This window comes from Galendromus occidentalis, unplaced genomic scaffold, assembly GCF_000255335.2.
Source record: "Galendromus occidentalis unplaced genomic scaffold, Mocc_1.1 scf7180000077478, whole genome shotgun sequence".
Taxonomy (NCBI): Eukaryota; Metazoa; Arthropoda; class Arachnida; order Mesostigmata; family Phytoseiidae; genus Galendromus; species Galendromus occidentalis.
In genome coordinates, this window is record NW_003805466.1 from 248,106 (window position 1) to 275,260 (window position 27,155).

The window sequence follows — 27,155 nt, forward strand, 5'->3', positions numbered from 1 at the left end:
AAGGAACGACAGTAAAACTAACGAAGGGTCCAAAGCGCAGGCGTTCCACCAACATGGGATCCAAAGTCTGAAAGTTCAGATTTGAAGACTAACACCGTAACCGCCAACACTACGGACGCCACACCGTTGCTGAGCCAAGTACGAGTACTGCGTTCTGCGGACAAAGAGTCTGTGCGGCACGAAGCCCACGTACAGGTTGATTTACGCCGCGGTTCCGTGAACCATTCACGAGCTTGTTCCGAACAAGAGTCTAATGCAAAAGGCCGGATAATAACATCTCATGTTCTGAGAAGCCTCACTGTAGGATAGCGCTGCCCCAGCCAGCGCTCCACGAAGACCGAACTCGACGGCCGCGGGTCCATCGACTCACGAATCACGAAAACGAACGGACTGTGCATCCTTTCGGAGTTGTCGGTGACGCTCATCCTTTGGGGAAGAACGTCGACGTCGTCGTCGGAAAAAAAAGAACATACCCCAGTGACCATCAGGGAGTTTTTTCGAGCTCTGCTTGCGACACTACGGATTTCTCCCATATCTGGGCTTCTTGCGTCCCCGTTCCTCCGGACTGGATTCGCTCAGTCGTACAAGTTATTGATATGCTTTGTAGCAGAAACAAAAGGAGCATTTCATCAGTAGAGTGAAACCGTAGAAGCTTCTACCATTTCCCGTGATGGTTATTATTATTACGGTAACCCTCGACGACTCGAACAGTCAGACTGATGGACTGACTGGACGGCAGACGCTCAGAAAAACAAACTGCCGGACAGACGGACGAAGGAACTCAAAATCTAGTCGCTTCAGCGGCCTGTCGTCATGCGTCCGTGCCGCTGCTGTTACTGGAGAAACGAGCGAGCAAACTAGCTGGTCCGAATGCTTGCTGACCAGAAGTTGCAGGGAGAAATGATACAATGTAATAAAAATTCCCTCCGCCGCTAAAGATAACGCGTGCGCAGCGCTAGAATACCCAACGCGCGTCGGCATCGGACTGCAGCTCCGGATTCCGTCCGACGAGAAATACGCCGAATTTCGCAGTCCTGAAGGTGCGAGCGGCGGGGCGGAGAAGTAGTTTTCGATCGCGATTGGCCGCTTGAGTGGCTCGAAAACGAGACGCGCTCCAGTGAATCCGGTGACGAGCGACAACAATTAGGTGGTCAACCGATCGGATTAACGTCAGGCTATCACGGCAGAACCGCCGATTCACTTGCCCTGAAATTTTCTCCCGAAGGGAAATGCATTGAGGGCGGAGTCTCTGTCCGCAGTATCGCTGGAAGAGGCGTGAGGTTCCCCCGCAACACGACACAGCGGATTCATGGTGTCAGGCATAAAGTAGTTTTGTCTACAAGTTTCAGGTAGAGTTGTTCCGGCCGTCCTCTTGGGAGTCGTTGCTTTCCCGGCTGTTCGCTAGAAGTGTGGAAATGGTTTTGCTCTCCCGACCTTCTACTGGTTTTCTTGTCCTTCTCCGCAGACCCGTCTGGGCTTGGTAAGCATTCAGTAGACACTCCCTCACTAATGGCAATCGGATGATGGTGTAACTTGTCTATTATTGAATTTCCATCTAGCATTGATAGTTTCGAGCGATTGTTGCCGTAGCTGTACGAAAGAGCCGGCGAACCTATGTCAATGTTGAATATGTCGATTCTGCATATTATCGTCGACGAGCCTTGCCGATCGCTTCGACAGAGCGAACGACGGACCGGCCTGCCGATCGCGGCCGCCATCGCGATCGCTTAACCAAACTCGTTGCCTGCCGGGCTGGCTGGTTGGTTGGTTGGCTCGGTCGTTCTTCAGACTGACTGTCGCTTGACGAAATCAAGGAGAGTTGCCGATGCTCATCCGGGTCTTTCCCTGAGCGGTTGCGTCTTCGATCAAGCCCGTAGGAGTCCCTGAGTTGTATTCTCCTCCGCAGCGAGGAAAGCGACGCGCTTCCCTACGCGAATCTGTTCCAGCTTTCTAGGGAGCGAGTTCCGATCGGGCTGTCGCTGAACGCGTTGTTCGGACGGCGCGTATCAATTTTCCCCGTCCGGACAGCAAACCGAAATCCGGTTGAGGTCGGAGGTCACGAGGACGGATCGATTCGACGCGAAAACCTATTGAGCGCTTGAATCGCTAGCGGTTCACACCTTCGAAGAGCGTGCCACACCTCCGGGGAGAGATGAATTAATAGAACGTGTCTCAATCGCCCACGAGAAATCTGAGTCGACCAATCAGTCCGATGGGAGCGGACCCTGCACGCAGTCGCTTTGCCGCAATCAAGCACCGCGGGACTGGACTAGAATATCATGCCGATGCGGTCGTTGGTCAAATCGGCGTTGGCTGCTGCAACAGTCTTGGCCGTTGACGATGATGGTGTTGCCGCCGCCGCAGTCCGCCGAAGACGCTTCTGCTTGCAGAGGCGCTTCCAGCGAAAGCCGGAGACTTCGCCGAGCGTCGCCAACCCTTTCCCTCCGTGTTCTTGATGGGTTTACTGACTTCAGTGTGTACACCAGACCCGACAGGCCGGCGGGCGGGCAGGCAGGCTGCCACGAGCACTGCCGACAACACCGCAGACAGCACGAGAGCCGGTTCCCGGTGCCAGTCCGCCTATCCCGGGCACTCTTCGCTTCATTCGAGTTCATCAGAAAAAGCGTCTGCCGCCTCCGCTGCAGACCGCAGCCAAGAAAGAAATAGAACAGAGCTAAGAGTCCATAGATCGCGCAGACTACCCCTGGAAACTTTCGTCGTGGAGTAACGGGACAAGGACTAAAGACTATTGAGAGGCAAAGGGGGAAGAACTCTGCAGTCTGACCGGTGTTATGGCTTTTCTTCATAAACGTCGAACCGACCGACCGAGCGACAGAGGGACTGGAGGAATGACTGACTGACTGAGACGTGCAGCTTCCAGACGAGAGGAAAAAGCATCAGATGAATGATAGACCTAACTAATCCACCGGGGACTGTCTGGGATAACTCTTCGAGGTTTAGGGATCTGTTCCGACGCCGGATTCCTTCTCCCTGAACGTCTGCGCTGAGTGAGATTCAGATGATTGCAGATTGATTATTGGGACCGCTCTCCGGTCAGGAGAATGGCACGACGACGAAGGCGCGTCATTCACGACGACAGCGACGGCGGCAGGATTGGAGACGGCAACAACGGCTTCAGCAACAAAAACGACAGCACTGGAGTGGGGGAATGATAAACCGTTGACGTAAGGAAATTTCGTGAAAGGCAACTCCTCATGGCTCGATCAACAAACGACACCTAGTCTTCATTTCTAGTCAGCTTTGACGGACAGACACATGACTGTTCAGTCAGTCAGTCAGTCAGTCAGTCAGTCAGTCAGTCAGTTAGTCAGTCAGTCAGTCATCAAGCTGGCTGGTCAGTTGGCTTGCCAAGTCAGCATCCCAACAAAGGAGGCAATTTTCACGAGAGGAAAGCTTGCTGAAAAACCGATGCTCGCATGCAGTCGACCAGACAGTCGACAGAGATCCACTATAATGATGACTTCTCCTCACCGAGGAAAGAAGCTCGGACAGAAACGAAATATACGCTGCTTTCAAAAACCACCACCACCACAACAACAACAACAACAACAGCATCCGCCACCACCACCATGGGCAGCGGCAACGAATGCAGCTGCGACAGAACTATCATCCATTTATCTAAATATCCGTGCCGACGGTCTCGCGGACCGGCGAAGATCGACGAACAGACCTCGTGGATTTCATAACCAACACGTCAGTTTGTTCGGAGCTTTTCGGTATCCACTCCTGCCCCTTGGACCACGCTCGCTCTCACTGATTGAAGATGAGCCTTTGTTGGGAGAAACTCCCGAACACCGATTACCTCCTCCCGCGATCGAGCTCGCTGATATTCCCGTGATTCCCGTACCGGGGTCCAATCAGACGTCAACGGGAGCAGACGAAAATCAACCTGCCCGTGGGTAGCACGCTCATCCGCTCAGAGATTCCTGGCGAGACTCTGTACATGTAAGGCGATCGGCGCGCCTGACCTCTCGTCCTCCTTCGCGAAAATTCGCGACGTGAAACGGCCTGTGTTCCCGCGAGAAACCCCTCAAAACAGTCTCCGAGAGAAGTGCTCATGAGAATTACCCTGTGAGGCCGTGCTCATGAGCGACGAAACCGCTCGAATTAGGACACGCCGTTTACTTAATTCCTGACGGACTCAAGCCTCGGGTAGAGGTTATTCGGCGAATCAATCGAACGCTGCGAATTGGAAAGCACACTACTTCAATTGGAGAGTTGCGGTCGGACCTCTCTCTCAGGATGCCGCTAATCTGCATGAAAGGGTCTCAGTTTCGCTACCGATGAGCACCTTTCTGCCGATTTCGCAAGTCGATTATATGATCGGGGAGCATCTCGAAGCATCTAATCTACATTTTGCACCCGCAGGTGGGTTCGCGAGAATTTCGCTCGCTCGGTCAGTTCGTCTGTCGGTCGCTTGCTCGTTGAACCAATTATTTGTTTGTTCACGGGCGTGTACGTGTGTGGGACTTAAAATGGGCGTATGCATTCTCGAGCGGCACTCGTTGACGAATCTAATGGGGGATATTTAGCGATAATTTATGAAGCTGCCACGTTGCTCAAAAACCTCACCGGTTTCGGTTTTGTTCGGATCTGTCGTGACGCCTCCTTCATCGAGTCGAGGTAAAAATAGTTAGTTTACTGAGCGTTCACTGGTTGGCGAGTTGGTTCTGGGCCGCAGCCAGAGTGCATGTCCCGGCATCCTTCGAGAAGCCTATACACTGTTGCAAACCATGAGGGAGACTTCTAAGCTCGGCGCTTAAGCGTTCTCCGCATTCGCCGACTTCATCTCATTTGCCTTCTCGCTCGACGTCTCGCCTTACCGGCGGTGGCCTACGGTTAGCAGAGCTTCTTTTTCCTCAACCGAACTAGTGTACCTTATTTTTCATGTGACACCTCACTCATCGACGTAGGTTCGAGAGCCGACTAGCTGCTAAAACCCGGCGAGAGGAAGGCTCGGAGTTCCGCTAATAGGCCCACGCCCCAAAAAAGCAAGACCTATTCGATACCCTGTATCGATAGCTAGAACTCGGAGACGAGATGGTTTTTTTCCTCTCTCACACGTAAATCATCAACTCTTTCGTCTTCGAACGAGGTTGTTTTCTGCCGACGGAGTTATTATACTCACTCAAATGAGGTTCCTCTTCAAGCGAGTGCGAGCATTAACACCAGTTCACTCGGGCATCGTTTGCAGTGGTAGAACAGAGATATGTCTCGAGTCATCAGGAATGCTTTTTGATTTCTCTAGTGTCTGACAGATATGAAAAGTCCCTCGTTGACCGCCGCACCGGACTGACTTGCTCCGTATACGTCAGCGCCGAAACCCTTGCGATTCATTGCCTGGTTCCACTGCGATAGTATTAGTCGAAACTCGTGCGCTCCCCCAAGGCGAATTCATTATCGAATAGTGAGCATGACGCCGGACTCACTCGGTGGGCACTACAGTCTCTCCCTTGCCATTCAAGATAAATATTTCCCCGTGAAAATGAGAAAACAACTGAGCTGTAATCAGAGGCGAGGCGGTCACTTCGAAAGTATACCGACCATCTCATGTTCTCGGACAGCCTTCCCTGCAGCAGAGGTGCATCCGTAGCTTCATTGATTGCATTCAGAGGCTCGTGGATCAGTTGAGATTGTCCGTTGCAAAAACAATCTCTTTGCAGGCCGCCACGTGCCGACAACGACCGCCACACTGAAATAGCTTGTTGTGGAAGTCCACCGCTTGGCTCAAAGGGTAAGGAACAATAATACGGTAAATATTTCGAGCGAGAAGTCGACCATGGCTCGTCCAGCTGTTGGATATGATAAAATGTAGAATATCATGTTATCATGAGCAGCTCTCTCCGAGAGGCAAGGATCGGCTCCGACGCTGGAAGGCTTCCAGATACTGTTACGATGACTTACGCGAGTCGGATAGCGAGTCCTTGCTGGCTCAGCTAGTGCGGATCGAGTCCGCGGGTCGACGGTCGATGAGTTCGCGCGTGAATCGACGGGCACGCGCCTTCGTTGTCTCTCTCGCCTCGGAGACATCCACGTGGGGAAACGGAGACGTCCCCCGAAGTCATCGAGATACATCTCCGCGAGCGGACTCATTTCGACGGGGAAAATGAGAAGCGGAATTTCCGTCCCCCGTGAATGATCGATGATCGCTCGTGTATTTGAGGGAACAGGAAGCGCAACGATGTAGCTCCAGTTCTCAGACCTTATATCTGTGGACGGACGTTCTCTGAAACACTGAGCCTCCCAGAGAGCTGACCCGAGGCTGACAGGACGCGTATGATGCGCTTCGGATGAGTTGTAGGAAGAGCTGGCCCCGGCCACGAATATACATATATCTCAAGCGGACTCTACTATCTTGACCTTGGGCAACGGAACTAGACAGCAGTGCGAGCCGCTCTGGTCGCGTTATAAAAATAAGACTAGCTTGTCAGATGGGTGCCATCTGTAGCGCGGAATTCTTGGCGTTTCGAAACCGGATTTCCAACCAGAGCGACTCGGATGCTCACGCAGCGTTTCCCCAGAACACTGCGCTCGGAATGTCGCTGTCGTAATGTCTGAGGTTCCTGGTCCCCGCTGAGCCACTGCGAGGATCTTTGATCGTATCGCCTCGGCTTAGTCTGGCGCTAGGGATCTCGGCACGAGTACCGGCGAGGATCGGTAAGAAACTACGGAGATTACCACTGGCTTTCCCCCCGATAGTAATCCCATTTTTCAGCTCGATTGCGTTTTCACAGGTTAAGCTCGTCCCCAGGAGCTAACCGCGTAGAGTTCATGGACTTGACCGCGAAATACGTTTGGTCTGGTCACCTTCGCTCATTCCGTTCCGGGCTCACGCCTCACGCTTCTTCCTCAGGGACGCTGACTTTGAGAATTCCGGGTCGTCGGGGAGGGTTTGAGCTCGCCGTTTGACGAATGCGTTCATTCAAGACGAATCGTTATTCATGAGCACGATGATGATTTAAGACTTTCATGTCGTTGTCGCACTGTGCATGATTGCCAAGATCGCTATGGTTTCATGTGGGTTCACTGAGGTGGGCGACGCAAGGGAATTCGGAAAGCCCGTCGGTGACCGGATCGCGCTGTGTGGAAGGAAGTTCCGTCGAGACGAGAACCCGGCAGGCGGTTACCAACGATAAGGGGAATTCCTCCAGAAGAGACACAGATGAATTATTTCTCTACCCGAAAAAAAATCAAGCGACAGCTCATGAGCCGAGAGTACCCGCATCCAATTCTCGAGTCGTTCGATCCGATTTGAAAAATGGATTCGCATTCAGTGACGTTGCATGTATTAATTGTTGTGTTCGTTTCTGTCGTCCGTGTTGCGGTGGTTTGCGCGGCCAGGCACGACGAGACTGTAACGGCCCCGTGAGATGCTCATTTACGGTCCGATACGCATAAACAGAAGAAGTACTGAACAGGTTTTTCGGTCGAGCCGCCTCTCCCGACTGGAATCATCGAATTTCAGATTCGAGCGGCGGCCACGAGGGCTCCCAATTATCGCGGACCATCTGAGCACGAGTCCAGAACTGTTACTGACCGGAGCTCGGAGCCGGGCTTCACTGTCTTTCGTTCAGACCCACGAAGTGGGGAGCGGCGAACGACGGGAAATCGGAATCTGGAAGTATTGCTTCTCCTTCATCAGCGAATTCCCGATAGGGAGCACACTGAGGAACTGCACAATAAACGCTCCATGCCGCCGCCGAGAGGATTGAAAATCATCTCTGTCGAGGAGTGACCGCCGATAAGGACCAAATAATCAAAATCGATATGCTTGTACCTGCGCATCTCGAAAGCGTCTTCTCAGAACGAATACTGAGAATAGCGAAGTCTCCCGCCCTTGGAAACGAAAATAATCTCACGAATCGGACCGAAATATCTTTGAAGGTCTCGATGTGTCTGACAATCGAGAGCGGCATCAGATCTCACCGTCGCTGAATCATCTAACCGGTCGGGTCGGCGAGTGGACTCCCCTACGAATCAGTCAGTCAGTCTGTCGATGTGAGTAACTCTTCTCTCAGCGGCCTTGACACTGCGTCTGCACTGAGAATGCCCTCGGAGACAGACTGGAAGAGAATTGAGGAGAGGAAGGAGGAGAGAGGGTGTGCGATTTCAAACAAGCGAGTATCCGTCTGGCATCGCGAGTGGGCTCCGCTCAATGTCCACCAGTCGTCCTTCTATCGAGACGACTGCCAGGCGTATCGATACACACTCTGCGGATGCATATCTCGAGAGAGCAGCAAGCTGTTACAAATGTTGCTGCTGAAACAACTCTCCGCGCTATCGACAGCAATGTAAACTCTGGTCCGCGTCGAGACGAGATCGCCCTACCAGTAAGTCAAACAGGCACCGCCAGTCCGCTCGCAAGCCGGCTAGAAAAACCAGACCAAACCAGACGGAGATTGCCATTAGGACAAGAATTATTGGAGAAATGTGCGAGATTTCAGATGTACTCCATTAGGTGTCGTGCGTCACGACTCACGACGAGAGGTCTCGAAGTGATTCGATTTCGTCTTCACCGATCGAGAGCGTATCTATGAATAATAATGTGTTCTCTACGCTTCCGCGCTCTCGAAGTCCCAAGATCGTTATATCCGTCCAGAGATGTTCCCTCCATCTCATCCGTATTACTGCATACCGCCGGGGAACCCGGGATCGCGGACCGCCAAAATTCACCATGAGCGCAGAGGAGACACTCGTGGACCGGTCAATCGATCAGATCATGAATTCACTTTCCAGCCGGTACCTCGAACCGGAGAGAAAGCTCACGCTGGCTCTCCCCTCCACCATGTCCCTCGGTGGCTTCCGTGATCGTTCACAAGGGCAGCCTCGAACGAATTGAGGTCCAGATGAGGTCCTTCTCCTCTCTGACCATACTCTCGTCTGGCTGCTGTCCGAATATATTTATCGCCGCCGCCGCCGCCGCCACCGCCGCTGCTGTCGCTATCTGATCGTCAGAGAGTCAGTATGTTCGTCCGTCTGTCGGGTCAGATGAGGTCATATGAGAGTTCCGACAGCCTCTCCGTCTCGAACTAACAGCTTGAAGGCAACAGGCCGTACAGCTCACAAGTCAACAGTCCTTCAGACGATCGGGCTGGAAGACAGACAGGCAAATCGGCCGGCCGGCCGGCCAAGTGGATACATGACCGGTTAACAGGCGGGAGCAGCTTCGATGCACCACTAGGCTGCGTTGAAGACAGTCTGGGAAACGCGCCACAGGCGGACAGGCTCAGACAGACATCAATCTCATGGAAGAATATACAAAGTATTCAAACGCTCTCTGTCGTAGTATCTAACTGGCCATCGGCTGCCACCACCGCCGCAACGATTGCCGCTGACCGAAGAAAGATCTGGAAAACTATGCGCATTTCGACAAGCACCGGCGCGGACTGCAGTAATTTATGGGCGACCAACGAACCAACCACCGAACCGGTGGATAGATAGATGGATCGATCGATCGTTCGACCGACCGATTGATGTTTCTAACAACAAACTAGATTGCAGTTTTGTCAAGTCGATGCCCGATCGATTGGTGGATGCATTGATCCGCCTGTTCGTCCGTCACTCGGTCGGTCGTTCAGTACTTCCGAACACGTCTGTCTCTCGCCATGCATCCCCGCGTTCTTCATGCATCTTCGCGATCTTTTCTGGCACCGACCTGAATATGTATCCGACTCGATCGATTATGTATTTCATTCGGACAATCAATCGTTAGGTGTTCTTTCTCAATCATCGTTATCATCACGATCGATACGATCACGGTGTTGGTTCGACTCAAGACCAATGAGAGGTAGACGCGGCACACCCGAAATTATAGTATATGCCGTGGAATTATTTCAGTAAGCCACCGCCGCGATCGTGCCGTTCCCGCTCGTGGTAATGCGAATGGTGTCATCGGCAACGAGTTTTCCAAGACTGATAACCGGTTCAGGAATTAGCCGGGAAAACTGCCGCTGAGGCGAGTCGGTTCGGGCGGAGCCGGCGCCGCGGTGGCGACTGCTCGACAGGTGTCACACAGGGAGGGAGTGCTTGCGTAAGAGATCTGGCGACATCTGCGATTATTGGCGCTTTGTTTTAAAGAGCGGCCAGGAATGTCCGCGTTTCGTCTGAGTGTGCTGCACCATTGTCAACGGCTCCGGGGCTGAGAATCCCCTGCGCCAGAGCCGAGGCCGCCGGCTCACTCAGAGTCGGACGTTTCGGATAATCCAGGGTCGACGAGTCTTTCGCTCGTACAGCCGACTATTCGGATGAACGAGAGTGCTTTGCAGAGCGAAAACTCCAGAACGAGTCATCATCTTCGAGTGGTGAGCGCGCCAACCAACCCCCCAAAACAAGTTATTCCGTTTTTTCCTTCGCTTCTGTTTGACTGAGTGAGCGAACGGCCGGCCATCCGGACAAAGAAAGTTACTACCTACTGAAGGAAGCACAGGACCAGCGAGCTAGAAAGGACGAGAATGACACTAACCGACAAAAAACGCGCGGCTAGACGGGCAGACAGACAGACCGACCGACCGAAAAACGGAAAGATAGACCGATAGATAAATAGATATCTGACGAACAGAACGACTTGCGAGCATGGCATGGGTGGACGAATGGCTCTTGATGACAGGCTATTGGGAGACGCTTAGGAGGGAGTTCTTTTTTTCGTCAGCAAGTGAAACATAACCGATAGCTGGTTGCTCGGTACAAGAATCATCAGCCTTAGCACCAGCATTTGCATTCTCGACGATGGCGTCGACAACAACAACCGCAACGACTCCAGCAGACGCGACGTCGTCGACAATGACAACGGTCAGAACAGCAAACGGCCGCGTGTAATCCAGTCTAAATCGTCAATTCTTCCTCAGTTTATAGTGGTCGTCTCTCCCATGCGCCGCAGGTCGTTCCTCACATGAACGGGAACAGATGGAGAACTTCCAATGCGATTTGAACACCGACCGGCCGCAGACACTCCGCGGCAGACAAACGGTCCGACGGACGGACGGCCGGCCGGACTGACATACGGACGACAGGACGGACGGATGGGTGAGTGGACGACTGAATGAATGAATGAATGACTCGAGGGATGAATGGATACACAGGGAAATAAATTCATGAAAACTAGGAGACGGGTGCCATTCATTGCTCGGATACGTTTCCTCCCCTCAACGATAAACGCTCGCAAGCAATGAATGAAATCATAGATTCGACAACGGCGGCGCCTCCGCGGACTGATCAACAGGAAAATGTTGACTGACTGAGTAGGAGGCTGAGAACAGCTATCAAGGAAGGAGGTTCCCGAAGCATTGCCTTTGTGCGAGGGGTCATCAAGCTCAGAGGTGAAACAATGGATCACCTGCGAAAAGATATCCGAGTCGAGGTGAAGATCAAAAACCCTAGAAACCCGAGCCATGCGCGCTTGAAGCTGTCGAAGTGCAAGAGGAAGATGAAGAAGAAAGACCAACTGAATCAGACCTAGAAGATATAATAATAACAATTTCTGAGTTCCTCTCAATGTGACGACGGCTTTAATAGAAATAGTCGCCGCCTGATACCTGCTTTCCCGCTCGCTCGCACGCGCGCGTTCACCACTCGGCTAGCCTGCCTGCCTGCCTGCCATCTATCCTTCCTCCTATCCATACATTCGTTCATTCGTTCGTCAGTCCATCGGTCCGCTCGCCGTCTTAGCGGCCGTTCAGTCAGTCGTCCGGCTAGCCAGTCGGCCTGTTTGAAGAACGATCTGATAGTTCTAGCAGCCCAAGTGAGCGCACATAAAGGCAAACCGTTGTTTCCAGATGTCTTGGTCTAAGACACCTCGCGCTGAGACTCATTCTTTGAAGGAAGACTAACCAAACTAGCCGAAGGAAAAGAGGAAGAACCAACAGAATACGATAAAGACACAACCCGAAACTACAACGAGTGAACATCAACAAAGCAAGCTGCCAAAGAAATCCTGAGACATCGGACCCAGATCACCGTGGCCGGCCACGTGGGGTTCCGCGACATGGGCCTTCCAGTCCTGCGCACCTCCCGCAGACCGGAGAGCCTCTCCATTAGATATGGATGCCTCCGACCGAAGACGAACTCGAGTCATCGCGCGGCCCGCCTCGATCGAGCCCGCATGCCACTCCTTCGTGAGTTCTCCACGAGGTCCCGAATCATTCGGAATACGCGCGGACAGTCGGGATCGAGCGTGGTAATTTTTGTTAAGTTAGTTTTTCCTCGCTGGGTTTGAAGCTTGGAAGAGCGAAGGAAAAAAAGGCCGACACACCAAGATCATCGAGTCATTGATGCGATCGATCGATTCGATTCAAGTCAGGCTCGTTCCAAGCTGCGGTCTGTTCGGCCATGCCCGTCGCAAGCGAGCGCGAGGTAGGTATTCAGTCAGTCAGTTAGAGCGTCACTCAGTCCGTCCAGGCTGGTCGAATATATAGCATGCTACGCAAGTATCAGCGACGAATATCGCCGCCGCCGCTGCGACAAGAGCAACCGCCACAGAAGAAGGGGCGCAAAAAAATAAAAACTTGGACGAAATAGTGGTGGCCGCGCCGAAAACAAATTTCTAGCTTCCAGTCCGAAGCGTCAGAGCTTCACTGGAACGCCTCCAAATAAAAATTCTCTTCGCGCTTGTCTTCTTCTCGTCGTTCAGCGACGGCGGCTGCGACGGACTTCAACGGACTTCTCTAGCCTGCCATCCAACGAGCAGCCAGCCATCCCTCCAGCTTGCTAGTCAACTTGCCAAAAAGCCAAGTCAGCTATCGATGGCTGGTCGGTCTGTCGGTAGGTCGTTCGGCGGGTCGACTGACTGACTGACTAGCCGGCCGGCCGGCCGGCCACCAAGACCGCCAAGTCAATTGTAGCTCTCGGCATCGCATCTTTGCCGTCCCAGTATCGAGTTGCGTCGTCTGTTGATGCATGGCAAGCGCTCGGCAACGATCCGCCTCTATTCGAATTCGCTGCTTGCCGAGCTTGACAGCTGCACAGAAGACGACCATGGCGGCGGCGGCGGCGGCAACAACAACGAGTATCGGGTCTTCAACCTCTGCTGAAGCAAAGCTTCAAAGTCGACGGCGACAACTGCAAAAATCAATTCTTACGTTCTCGATCGATCGGTCGATCGATGGAACGATCCACCATCATGACTCATGACCATCGGGTTCGCGTACACCTGCATCTCCGTGCGAACAGGAGCTCCGAGACGCTCCCGTGACGCCGGGTCTCAGCCGCTCATCTCCCAATGATTCTGGAATTCTTCTCGCAAACTTTAATGACTCGATCAGGCTCTCCTCTCCGGTCGGTATAACCAAGCGCGGAAAGCTTAAGTGCTTTCGGTGTACCTCTGAGTGAGCTCTTCAATCGTCTCGAGGCGCGACTCCTGTGGGTTCGTGTCGGCGCACGCGAGCTTTCACTCGCTCACTCACGCGCTCCTCAGCTCATCAATTGCAAGCATTAAAAACCCTGCTCACGCTTTCCTTATTAAGTTGGTCAATGCCGCGCTTTTGACGAGCTCTCTCTGTTCTCATCTCATTCTTTCCGATCCGCTGGTTTGCGGTCTGTCATTTGACGGAAACTCGGAGCAGAATCGCTGATGGAGCTCGGCGGAATCTTCGTCATGCATTTAACTCAGGTGAATCTTTCGGTCCCCTGTTAGCCGTCTCACGCTTTTTCTGAGTCGTTTGCGATCGCTGGAGGCCCACCAGAAAGCGAGCGTCCCGAGAAAGCGCTGAATCTCGGCATTCCAGTGGTGAGTGGGGCTCCCCCGGCGCCAACGGCTCCCCTGGTCGCTATAACACCGGTATAACATAACATTACGTAACTCGCTCACTGAGCCTGGTTGAAGGTCGGCCAGGCAAGCGAGCAGTCAGGGCCGGCTCGCCACCATGAGACTTCTGTCCCAAGTCACGGCGCGCTTGCTCGCTGGAACACAACGCGTATCGATACCAGAAAGAACGCGTTGGAGCGATCACGTGTTTAGTAAACGTTACAGCAACAAAGATGAAAACCGTACTTTATGATCCGGACCGTTTGACATACAGCACGGATATCAATTATTTCCTTCAACCAGAACTCGGAGCTTCCGAGGGAGAAGTCGGGGAGAACTCGTTCTGCCAGTGCTCGCTGCGTGTGCGACGACAGGCTCACGGGCAGCAGCTCTTACCCCAGTACGAACGAGTACTTCGTTACCTCGTCGAGGCCGTAAGCCTGCGATCTATCCAAACGGATGAAGAGAGAGGAATTAAACACACCTTATGGTTCATATCGCAGCGCACGAGCGGACGCATCGAACCCATCGAGCCCAGCTATAGTCATCATCGACCGAGTGGTTATATCTCGCTAGTTCATCGGTTCGCGTCGCTGTTGGTTCACGAGAAGTAAGAAAAGAAGACGAGCTTTCCTCTCTGAACCGACTCGATTCGCATACGCAGCGTCAGTTTGAGCGGAATAAATGAAGCCGAGAAACAAAAAAAAAAAGAAGGAAAAGAGAAGATGCCGAAAACGAATGACTGCTCCGAACGAATCAACAACAAAATAGGAGGTTATGATGATGATGAGGAGAAGGATCGACAACGGCGACGAATTTAAAAGCACGCCGATCTGAATTGGGAGCGAGCGAACTGACGCGAAAACGAGGAAGTTTCCGAAAGCAACTTTTACTTCCAGCTTTCAGTCGTCTTCCAGAAGCAACTATTACAGTCATGGAGGCCAATGCCATCGGCGATCAGATCTGTCTGTCATTCATTCGTTCCGTTCTTTATCAATTTCCACGTCGCGTCGTCTTTTCCTTTCTTATTCATCTCGACAACAATCATTATCATGCTCATAATCATCATGCTTGTCATCATCGTCATCAGCATCGTCTATTCATCAATCAGTCCATTAATAGATCTTTTCAGCTTGATTCGAACCTCCCTGTCGAACATCCGTGCCTCATTGACAAGGGCGGCTCGCGAGTTGATATGGGAGACAGAGGGAACTTCTTCGTTTCAGTGCATTTTCAAATTAGTTCCGATGGCCTGTTGAAGCTTTCTCGGGCTCGTCCTTTCAGCGCCGGCCAGCAAGTCTGCCGGTCAGTCAGTCTGCCTGTCTGTTTGTCCGTCAGTCACTCACTCAGGAGTCATCAATCTCGAAGAATCGAAAACACTTTCAGAGAAGAAGAATGAGCGCTCGGAAGAAGCAGCCGATGAACAGGCAGGACGCAGATTCGCTGCTCCGGCTTTCTGCGGGGAAGCATCGACAGCCGGACGGCTAGGCCAGTGTTTACGAAACTATCAGGGAGAACCAACACCGCCGGATTTCTTCACCTGCATCACCATCAGCGACGGCAGCAGAAAAAAGAGAATAGAACGCGAACTTGGCATGCGCGTTTCTGAAGACTGCTTCTGCTGCGGAGCCCACCGCACTGGTCGTCGCCATCGTTGCAGACGCAGCGGCTGAATACTGCCGCTTACGCACACCGACACTCGCGCACACACTAGCAGTGACTAACCGGCCCGAAGGTCAGACACGCGTCGGCCGTTGACTAGCGTCAGGAGTCGGGATCAGAGCTGGCATCGTCGTGGATTCTATCGCAGACGATGCTGCAAACTGCAACCAATGCAGCCAACGAGCCGGCCCCAGTTACTGAACCTGGCATGACGCTTAAATGAACGTCGCGCCTCCACTGCGGCCAACCGACGACGTCGGAGCACTGGCACGAGGAAGCATCCGAACCACTGCAGCTTCATCCGCTGATGGCTTCAGAGTTTCGGTCGAAGAGCAGGATTGGGATCTCCGTGAACCAGAACCTTCCGCGCGTGGCTTTGGAGTAAACTTACTTAGCTCTAACGCCAGCGCGTCAGATGGTCAAGTGCTAGCAGAAGATTTAGTTGATGCCGAAGTGGACGATTTTCAGATGGAGGAGAAGATGAGAGGGAGCGGATGATTCGAGTCGTCTGGATCGGAGACATTCCGCGGATGAGAACAACAGTCCGATAATTGAAATGGAGCTGGTTCTGTTTCCCATCAAGCGTTCCGCGTCCACACGGGGGCGGCTCGAGAATGGTGATTGCGGAATCCAGTGATAAACTCGGATGGAATCACTCCTGATAATAATTAGTCCGTCGCTGGATGAATGTACCGGAATTGGCTTGGAAATCGTTTCCAGTGCCAAGTTCCTCTTCCCCCGAGGTTCCGCGATGCGTCAAATGCATTTCATACCGCAGATGGTCTCTTCTGCGTCACGGGAAAAATTCGGTCGGATGGGGGACCTTTCCTTGTGCTCGAGATCGATCGACCCACTCGCTCGCCTGACCGCCTGATCGAGGCTGAAGAAGGGACTGGAGGTCTCTCTGTCAGAAACATAGAATTCACACCGGATCTCAATCCGATGTTTAGTCGCATTGAAGAAAGGGAGCGGCCACCACAACGAGACAACACATACAACATGAACACGAACACCGATGACGAGATCAATTCGGACGAGCAATCGGACAGCCTACAGCATGAGTGCAGGAGGCGAATCCCGCGGCAGAGCGGACATTGTGCGCTTAATGTTGTCATAAATTCGCGGAGAGATCATGTTGTTCACGACGATGTCAGTCTGTGTTGTGTTGTTGCTCAGATGAACCGCAGCTCTGATAACAGATCGTTAGAAATGCACAAAGCTCCAACTTCTTGTTGTTCTTCTCTTCCACGCTCCTCTCGGATCCTTCGAGATCCCTCCGTGGCGAAGTCGGATGGTCTCTCACAATCGTCAAGCGGTGCCGGCGACCAGCAACCAGACCAACGCTAACGGTCATGCTCTCCCGTACCGAAAGGCCAAAACTGGTGATCCATTGCCCGCGTTTGAGCGGGCAGGGTTTATCAGCCAAACGTACCGGTATGCTAGGAGTCCTCTTCTTCTTCTTCTTCTGCGGCTGCTGCTACTGCCGCCGCGTCTTCTTCTTTCGGAGTTGCGGATCCGACCAGAGCGTCGAAGTCTGTTCGACCGACGTTTCCAGCGTGTGTATAGTCGGACGGATCAAACTAGCCAGCCCGACATCATCTTCTCCCGACCAGAAAACGTTTTGCGTTAAAAAACGGAAACCGCCGTTTGGAACGAGTTTGCTCAGACTCCGTCTTTGGCAGAAAATTTCCGGGGACAAGCGTAGTGAAGGATTCGGGAAATTTGAGCGAGCGATTTCCGGGATCAGTAAACTCTCGGCTGTCCCGAGAGCTATTCGGAACCTCGTTCCGATCGGGAATCAGTAAACGAAGGCCCCACACACGGCTCAGAACGATCGCGCGGGAACGTGGTCGATGTGGGGGAGTTGGTGATGATGATGGCTTTCGGCGAGGGAAAGCGTAAAAACTGATTATGACCATTCTTAGAAGCTTGCGGAGTCAATGTTGCGCGAAATATCTCCAATGATTGAGTTTAAATTGGAGGCATTTATCGCCTGAAGTCGCTGCTTTTTCTGTCACTTCTCTCTGTCATGATCTTCATCGCCAGCGTGAAAGTCTTCCACGGATCAGAGCGTCTCAGAATCATTTTTTTCAAAGCTTGCAGGTCCGCCGAAATGTCTCCGGAGCATCCCGAAGCGACTCCGAGCTCTCCTCCTTGTGGTCACCTGGCTGGACACACACATCTGAAGTGTTTCGATTCTTAGTCTACATCTGCTTGCAGCCGCATGTTGCTGCCGAGGGGATCGCCGAAGTCGACCAGGATGCAGGAAAAAGAAGAGCATTGTATCAGTTTATTCAGAACTTAGATATGAATGCTGCCGCGATATGGCGCCATTTTCGTTTATGCTCAAGAAATTTCACCCGAACCACGGCGGGTCCGCTCGGAAAACACCTATAGCGGATGATGATGAAAGAATCATCATCGATGGTCTAGTCGTGGATACCGCCGCCTCAACGTTAACGTTGCGCGACGCCACCGCGCCGCTCGAACGTTGCCGTCTAGAGTGTGTTGGTTGGTTGGTCAGTCAGTCAGTCAGTCAGTCAATCAGTCAGCTGCTTTTTCAGTCATTCACTCAGTCTGTGAGTCCGAAAGACCAAACGGCCGATCGACCAGCTGTGAGTCCGGCCGGCCGGCATTATGGAGGTGCTGAAAACGAATATTCGCTTTTCTTCGGCGTCATGGCTTTCTTCCCTTCTTCATGAACTACTCTGCCTTGGAGTCCTCACTGCGTAGGCAAGGAACTTCAATCTACCACCGTGGCGCCGGCGAGCGATATGGGCATGAACTGGAAACTGCGGCAAGGAAACACACTTGAGGCCGCCGTCGCTACAGCATCCAAAGTCGTCATTGACGTCGTCGGCGGTGCTGCTCCCGCAGTCATCGTTGTCGCTGTCGTTGCGCAGCCATTTTCAGACAACAAAATCTTTTTCAGTTGCTGCTGACTAACCAAGCAACCTAGCGAACGAGCGAGAGATATCCAACCGGCGCGAGAAGAGACTCTGATGAAGACGTCAGGGGAAAAGAGGAAAAAATGCAGCCAGCTCAAAACTCCGCTATGTCGATTTCTTGCGCGAGGAAGAGACGGAGCATCGTTGTTTTGTATGGGTTCGCTCACTAGCTAGCCTGCCGGCTAGCTTGCTTCGAAGTCACGAAGAAGTCATAGAGCAGTCGCGACTCATTGAGTTCAGTCGGTTCAGACCGTCGGCGACTGACGGCTAGCATCGCTTCAACCTCCCTGCGAATTGAAGCCTTCAGGTTTTCCTCTCCAGTTTTCGGTCTTCTTTTCGTCTATCTGTGTGTCTGTCCGTCTATATATCGCTCGCTCGGTCCGTTCTTCGGTCCCACTCCTTCCGCCGACGAAATGAGATGGAATGAGAGAACGAGAGCCCGGCGGATCTCCATCCGTTCGGCTAAAGATCTTCGGCATGGTCCATTGCTCCGAACTCATGAATCAATTATCAAATCAGTTGCCGTCGTCGTCATCCGCATCGCCGTAGAGACGTTGATAGCTGACAGCGATACGGAAGATCTTCGTCGAGTTTCTGTGTCACTGCATACGGTGTAAAATGCTCGGGAATGAGATCGTCGCTTCAGTTTCCACCTTATGTAGCAGATGAAGAGTACGCCGGAAAGATGGAGATTTTTCACTTTCATATCTTGCTTTCCAGCGCCAGTCGGTAGTCGTCGCTGGCTGACTTGCCGGTCGGCATTCGGTTGAGTCAATGCCAAAACTACTGCAGTGAAAGTAACTGACGAAAGTGTTGCCAAACGAACCAGCCGAAACGAAGGCCAACCGACGACGACGACGATGGCTCTGACCAGTGATAGTTAGTCGAAGAACACTTTCGCTCACATTCGGTCAAAATACAGCCACCGGCTATCGAGCCAACAGCCTCCCTGCTCGATCGAGAAGGAAATTCCACCTGGCAGATCTTTCCGTTCCTCCTTCTGACACATTGACTGCTTCCATCAGGGGAAACTATCAGTACGATCGGAAAGTCACCATCTCCTTCATCTTCTGGGGAACTAGAGACAATCCTGGGTTTTTCGCTTCAGATCACGCCGAACGGGACCCGCAATGAAGTTCGCGCTTCGGCAAGTAGTGCATCGTCAACGTAGCAGCCGGAATCAAAATTCTCCGAGATTGGAGATTCGTGGGAGCTGCGCCATGCAGAAAATCCTATGATTCTCGAGGAAAACTTTGGAACGCTCTTTCGGAGCGGTTTTATGTTTCCGAGCGAACTAGCTGAACGATCCATCCAAAGTTAAGTCTCCATAATGATGACTTTTGCCACAAGCTCGGCCAATAGCCGGCACCATAAGACTCGACAGAGGTGTGGCCTCCAAAGTATACGACGCCCACACAGAATCTCCTAGAATCTCCAGGCGCCGCTGCTCTTGCTCTTAGCCGCTACCGCCGCCGACGCCGCCGCTGCTGTTAACCAGCCGGCCAGTCAGTCAGTCAGCTAGTTAGGCAACCTTTCCTCCCTCTTCGTGGACCGAACTCTTCGAGGGTTGGACTACGACGGCTGCTGGATAACTAGTAGACATGCAGATGTCGACAGGAGGGGGAAGGACTAGGGATTCGACCAACCAACGGAACGAGTCTTCGCGAGACGTTTTCCTTCCGAGACAGACCCCTCTCTGGTAGGTGGGGGCTCGGAGGGACCGAGCGACAGCCTTGGCCCACACCCCCATGTCGGAAACCCCGCCCACGTTTTTAACGTCGAGCTGGGCTATAGCTCCACGAGGCGGTCGTTCTTCGCTTGATGGAAAGGAGGCTTCAGTGCATAATGGCACCACAACACTGCAGATTTCGGCTCCGACACTGGGATGCTCCGGCACCGGGAGAACTCTCGCCAGTGGCTTCGCATCTCATTTGCCGAAACGTCGACCCACCGTCGTAGGAGTTACTGATCGTTCCTCAGCCCGCCGCTTCGCCCGTAGGTCGCTAGACAATTACGAATCTGTCTCTCTTCGCCAGGTCGGAGCTTGAGCGATTTAGGCGTTCGTGGTAAATATCACCACCGTTCATTACATTGAGGCAAGTGAGGCGGAGCTTAGCGTTTAAGCTCCACTAGCCGACCGCTGCTCGGCGTCGATCACGTATACGCAGCAAGTGCTCGTAGAAGGTCCGAGATTCTCATGGGAGGACAAACGATCATCGCACCGAACGAATGGGATCGAACTGCTCCTCCCCCCCCTCAAAGCCCAAGACTGCATCGATCCCGTTCGCCCCCGTAAAAAGAGCGACGAAACCGATGATTAAAGCTCTGATTAACTATCCACGGGCGGATGTTCAACCGTGAAGCAGTAAAGGACTTTCAACTGCGATCGACCTCGGTTCCATTCGGATTGCAGTGCGAATTTCTCGACAAGTCTCCGAGATTCGTGAACGCGGAATACTTTCGTGCTTAAGACCCGGCAATCAGGCGGGCGGGCAGGGCGAGCCGGTCGGCCTGCCTGCCTGCCTGCCAGCCCACGGCAAAAATGCCCAAAGCTTCATGGTTTCTTGTTCGACTCCGTTGTTTTTTTTTGCAGGGATTGCTTTCACGTTGATCGTCTTCCCCCACTTCATGGTGCAAGAAACCTTCGTCGAAACGATTCATGAATGGATGGCGAACACCATTACTGCGACCGTCGACGACTGTTGAACCCAGATTCTGCTTTTTCCAGACCTTCAAACGTCGCGGGTAGACTTCGGTGTGACTTTCGTTTCGCGAAGACAGCTATCTCCGCTTTATAAGAATTCTGCCCCCTCTGGAAAACTGGCATGATCTCACGTACGCAGCTGTGCTCATCTGGGGACGATTCCCAGCTCGCGAACCTAAACAAGAATCGAAAGAACTCGGACAACTCACCTCGGCTTGCCATGCCCAAGTTCAGAGTTGACACAGCAAAGGACGAGCCCGGAGTATTTGATGGCCGAATCAATCTGATCCTTCCGCCGGCGGTTTTCAGCCTCCACGCTGGATGAGTTCTTGACGCGGAACAGAAAACGCGAACGTTTCTCGAAACGTGAGAAAAGCTGGCTGAACTCGTCGAACGTTTCGAATTCTTTCTGGCCAAGGAACACCTCTTTGAAGCACGGATACGTGTCGATGTTGACTGAGGATTGAGCTATGCCAGGGGATGGTTGCATGGCTCCGCTGCTCGCTGCGTTGTGCAGGTTGTTGTTAGAGTCCATCGACTCCTCACAGGCTCCCATTGAAGGCGGTGAAGATACGATTTGACTTCTGAGCATCTCACGATAACAGAACTCGGGCTCAGCGTTGGCGATGCCGTAGCTACAGCATGCCGTGTCGTAGTCGCAATTCCAACGGACGGGCCGCGTCACCTGGAATCAAGAAGAGGCTAGTTTGAGAACGCGCCGGGAAGATGGAGCTAATTCGCGAGGAAAGTATTCTTCCATGAGGTCTTGCCTCAACCCTTCCACGATCCCGCTGGGATACAAGCACGAGCTTTCATGATCTACCTTCGCCGGGTTCGCATCGATATCGTGAACGATTGAGATGAGCGAGATGTAGGAGAACTGTAAATTTCAGGCTTGCGGAGCTCCGAATGCTTCAGCTGTTCACAAGGTCGATCAGCGCCAGAGATGTCGATGCCTAATGGTCGAACGGCGGAAATTCATCGATGTATGAATAACTGTGTGTTACCCAGACGGATGATAAGGGCTGAGTGCCCGAAACCCCTCAGAACGAGCGGATAAACTTAGTGGAGAGGGACCAGACTGGAGGAGGGTGCCGAGTTACGCAACAGTTCTCCAACGAACCCCCTACCGTTGCACCCAAGCGCACTCCCGGCCCTGGGGCGGCCAGAAACAGGAGATCGACGACGACGACAACAAAAACGACGACGACAACAAAAACGACGTCGACGACGACGATGAGAAAGAAGAAGGAGGAGGGTGTCCAGACTAGAGGAGGGTCTTTCGGGTGGGGTGATGCGAGTGCGGAAGATCCTCCCAGATTGTAGCAGAGGACCTCCCACGAGCACCAACTGCATACCCCTGACCACGTACCCCGGATCCATGTCGGGGGTGACAAGTTCTGCGAGTTCGTTCGGGAGCTAAGCTGCGGCCCTCGCATAGGCATTCTGTCAGAGGCAAGGGAGCTGAGATCGCCGACAGCGGCGGCGATAGTTGCGGTAGTAGCAAAGTAGTCGACGAAATCCGTACAAGTAGCAGCGGCAGCAGCAACAACCACGGCGCGGTGAAGGTGGCGGGTTCCATCGAAAGTCGCCGTGACAGATAGGCAGCTCCCCTCTGGACTCTGAAGCGATGTATGTCCAGATAGCATCACCACGACTATGGCTGGGCAACATCCGACCATATACTAGAGATAGCAAGTAGTTGCGATAGCGTTTAACTAACCCACCTACAAGCCAGTCGGGCCGGTCAAGCGACCTCGGTCGGTCGCGGAGAACGCGGGCATCGCCGGCCGGCTACCTACGAGCCGGCTCCTCGACTAAACGGACCAGCTCTGCCCGACTGGGGCCTTGCAAGCGATAAGCAGATTAGGGGTCGCTCTGAGCGGCTAACAGCTCGTGCAATCTGCTAAAAACTCTTTGTCTCTTCATTCGAAACATGGCTCCGCGCTGGATATCTCCACGTAACTACTCCAGACAGCGAACGTCGGACGCTATCCTCTTCCACTGGAAGTTCATCTGCTCCGGAAATAACCCTGACGTCAAATTGGATCAGCAGTAATTTCAGACGAGCTGCCCAGATCGAAGGTACGAATCGGCCGATACATAACAACTCACAACAGGAATTCCTCGCAGTCGCGCGCTCGTATCTTGCCAAATGATTTGTTCATACCGTCGCGTGATCCCTCTTCCGATCCTTCACCCACACATCATTTTCTCCCAGTCATCTGACATCGATGGCGCTTTTCATTCTCTCCATGACGGGGGGTTTTCATGGTGGGGGAATCTTGGGCTCATCATCATCATACTTGATCGTGCTGATGACGATGATGATTCTCCATTATTACTACACCATGATTTGAGTTGGATCTGATAACTCGATACGGGAAGGAATCGATCTGGGCTGGCCTATCGAAGGTACATTCTGGGACTGCTCGGATGAAGTTCAAATGAAGAAGTGTCTCAGAACTCACCGACCAATCGCTGATTCCTCTCAACTATCCGGAGAAGATGGTGAAGTGAATTGTCGAACTCCGTCAGACATGTCTGCGGGGCGCAGCCTCTCAAAGCCAGAGGTCCCAAGCTGCCCCGTCTGGCCCGCCTATTCTGGCCAGAGGATTCTACCGACTCTCCTCCTCTGCTCTTGGGTACAAACTAATACTAAGTATTCGAGTCGACCCTCGCAAGAGTTTCGCAAGCGCCGTCCCTTCCTCAATTCCGCTCGGCAGGGGTTCGAGGAGAGTACGATGGGGGAGGGGGCGCACCATTGCAACACCCCGACAGGCACATCGGGACGCCGGGGCCGGGTTCGGTGGCCAGAAAAGAGAGCGAAGGGTGCACCAGGAAGTCAGCTCAGGAGCACGAGTTCGCTCTGAGAGAGCCCGGAGAGATCTCCTGAGCTTCCCGACAGGCGGTGCTTTCACGAAACCAATGGAAGGCAGCCGTGAGCCGTTTCCCGAAAAAAGGGAAACTCGAACTTCCTGATTCCGAAGAACTTACTTGATGTTGGCAGGAAACTGCCAGCGGAGAGCTGCCTACACGAGTCGGAACGACTCGGTGATCTTCGAAAATCGGCGATCGGATAATTCTACGACAGTCTCGACAAGGATTTGTCCAGCTCTGACGAACACATCACAAGAAGCTCACAAATATTGTCACTCGAATAATCGCTTCGCCCGATAAATCACGACAACAGCAGCTCTGATGGCGACGGAAGCGAACACAAATGCTCCCCTGGAACCAACTTATGAGAATGAGATGAAGCGGCTGCACTCATGGCACGCCTCCGGCGGAACAGAAGCGCGCGCTCCGAACTCTCGCTTGTTTAGAGTACGACTGAGTGAGGCAAGACGACAGCTTGCGAGCCTCCGTAAGAGAGTACCCGTTGAGAGCGCCGCAAGCCACTCTCTACCGAGCGACGTAGGGCCCTCTCCGACGCACGTGGCACTTGCTACCCTCCGCTACGAGAGCAGTAGCGGCGGCTGTTATGTCCTAGATTTGAGCAGCCAGGCCGGTCGATCGGTCGATCGGCAGGCCGGCCGGCCGGCCACATTCCCTCCATGAGCCGACTGTAACTGCGAGTCGGCATCGAGGGCTGCCTCACCAAAAGGGAGCAAAGCCACGAGCACATCCTGCAAGGCCATCCGTTCATTCAGAAGGTGGCCATGTGCCGCCTCTCCAAACACTTAGATTGGACGGCCAAGCTCAGTATGGCGAGCTCAAGGCCACCGCAGTAATCGCTGACGACACTGATCGAGGAAAGCCGACGTCTCGTCGATACGAGCGCGTCATGCTCTCGGCTCCGGTATCGTCAGCTGCGCTATCGGGATCAATGTCGTGAGGGGAGCGGGCTCCCGCCACTCCGGAACCTCCGAAGAGGCGAACGGCGCCGCAGTCGACGAACAGACAGAGCGCCGAGATTTTGTCTCGGCAAGAAGACGGCCTGAGAGACGTCGGATCGCCATCAGCTGACATAACTGAGATTCCAGGTCGGCGACGGTTTAACGCACGGAAATATCATCTCAGGATAGCAACACTAAGTAAATACTCGCTGAAGAGATTCGATGGAACAGGAGCTCGTCCAGATGACCGGCGCACTGGTCGCAGCTTTCTCGAGATTCTTGTCTCTCGCATACGGATTCGATATCTCATAAGCGGCCGTTTCAGGCAACGGTTCTCGAATGACCAACGTATGACATGAGTATGATCGTCGTCGCTGTCGTCCAAACGGAATCGATATGAGGTACCTGCAACTTCAATGACACAGATGCTGTCGGATCCGACGACGTCGACTTACGGCGACAGGGAGAGGAAAACAATGAAGTCGATTCTAGCGGCGTACGCGTTGCTCTGGGCGTTGAAATCGTTACTAGCAACAACTCTAAATGTCAATGATGGCAGCAGCGACACGGACGGGCGCTTCATCACCCCCTATAATCCATGATCACTGATCACCTTCGACAGTTTCCCGACAGACGATGGCGACAGCAAAGGAAATACGCGGTCACCCAGCCTTGGCTTACGGGAACTCTCAGAACGCTCAGGGTAACGATAATCATCATTTCTTATTGTTTATGAACAGAATCTGTTCAGGCACGCGTCGGCAGGTAACTTCTGCGGACTTCGATGCGGTACGCCTCCGACAGGTGTTCTTCTTAAGTCGGGAATATCTGGGCTGCTCAGCTCCCGGTCCATGACGTTTTCTAGACACGTGCGGCCGTGGTAGGCATTTTTTGTTGATGTTTGTTCCTCCTGGATCGGTTATCTCCCCGGAGACGTCTCGCCGCGGAGTGAAGCCCTCGCGTAAACCCGAAATCCACGGCAGACTGCACGGCGACCGACAGGGTGGACCGTGAGCCCGTGGATCCCGTGCACGGAGAGAGGCTCAGACGCAAGGCTCATTTCCAGAGCGATGCTCTCGAATTTGTGAGGGCGGCATTCTGGTTCCCATCATCTCACTTGGTTCTCCGGAAAATCCATTCCTATGATTATCGGGCCTTGAATGAACTAGATCTAATGACCTTAACCTGAGAGGAATCTGGACGGAGAATTCAGGTACGTAAGACGATTCTGAAGTCAATCCTCGACGAAGGCACGAAATTCCGTTTGGATTGACGTCATTCCGTTGACCAGACGAGAGTAGCCGACCGCACGTGGATGAACACGAAACCGAGGTGGGAAAGGACTTCGAGGTTTCCTGCTCCGTCGGTCGCTCGAGACTCGGGCGCGACTCTCCTTCGTGGGTTCGAGCGCGAGCTTTGAGGTCGAACTTCCTTTAGAGGGCGGAATCTCCGCGACTCATCGAGTCACGACAATGCTCTTCAATGGCTTTCTTTCGAAAACGTCAGAGGAGCTTCGACCTAGCTCGCACGTGGTAACGATCTGACCGCTCGATTCATGCGCACAGAATTAATCGCATCGCTCTGCTAGAGGACGGCGGCGCGGTCGCATGGGGATGTGTGCTCCACGGGCGTTGGCGATCCGCTGCAAATCCGTCGGCTCTTTGTTTAGAGAGGAGGCTTTGTTTCAACTTCACCACACTGTTACACAACCAACAACAGTAGCTCCGGCAGCGTTGCAGTTCAACGATCCTCAGAGGACGCGAGAAAGAACGTGAACTTTGACAACTGACGTCGATGACAATTTCCGATTCCCGACACGGATTATAAGTATCTGTCCCGTAATCCTCGGAGGAAGACGAGCCTAACTCGATCGTTCACATCTAGGTGATGCGTGAGTTCGACCTTCCGATACTGAGCGGGCAAACAGTGTGCCTTTTGCGTGACGGCAGGGTCGTAATGTGCTCCTCTACAGGTTGATTCGCCCATTGACCGAATTAATCTCAAGCTGTCCGGAATATTTTGAAAGGATTCTCGAGATTTCAACTATGAGATCTGCCTCCCTCTCCTGTTCGCCAGCCAGTCCGCTATTCGAACGAGAATCCTCCGCGATCACAAAGAGTTTTTCTTTTCCTTTGGCACAAAATAGGCAGCGCTCACAATGACTGGGTGGATGGATAGATGAATGAATGAGTGAACGAACGAGCGAACTATCGAATGAATGGATAGAAACGATTGGACGAAAG

At 53.0% G+C, this 27,155-nt stretch overlaps 1 protein-coding gene across 1 annotated transcript in view; it reads right to left on the bottom strand.

The window, feature by feature from the left end:
* The window catches only part of LOC100902320 (uncharacterized), a 50,018-nt gene that overhangs the window by 12,105 nt on the left and 10,758 nt on the right, over positions 1–27,155 (bottom strand). The window contains exons 2-3 of the mRNA XM_029111999.1: positions 21,897–21,953; positions 21,283–21,758 (exon numbers count right to left, since the gene is read on the bottom strand). Of these exons, the coding sequence (XP_028967832.1) occupies positions 21,283–21,758; positions 21,897–21,953 (533 nt within the window). The remainder of the gene's footprint in view (positions 1–21,282; positions 21,759–21,896; positions 21,954–27,155) is intronic.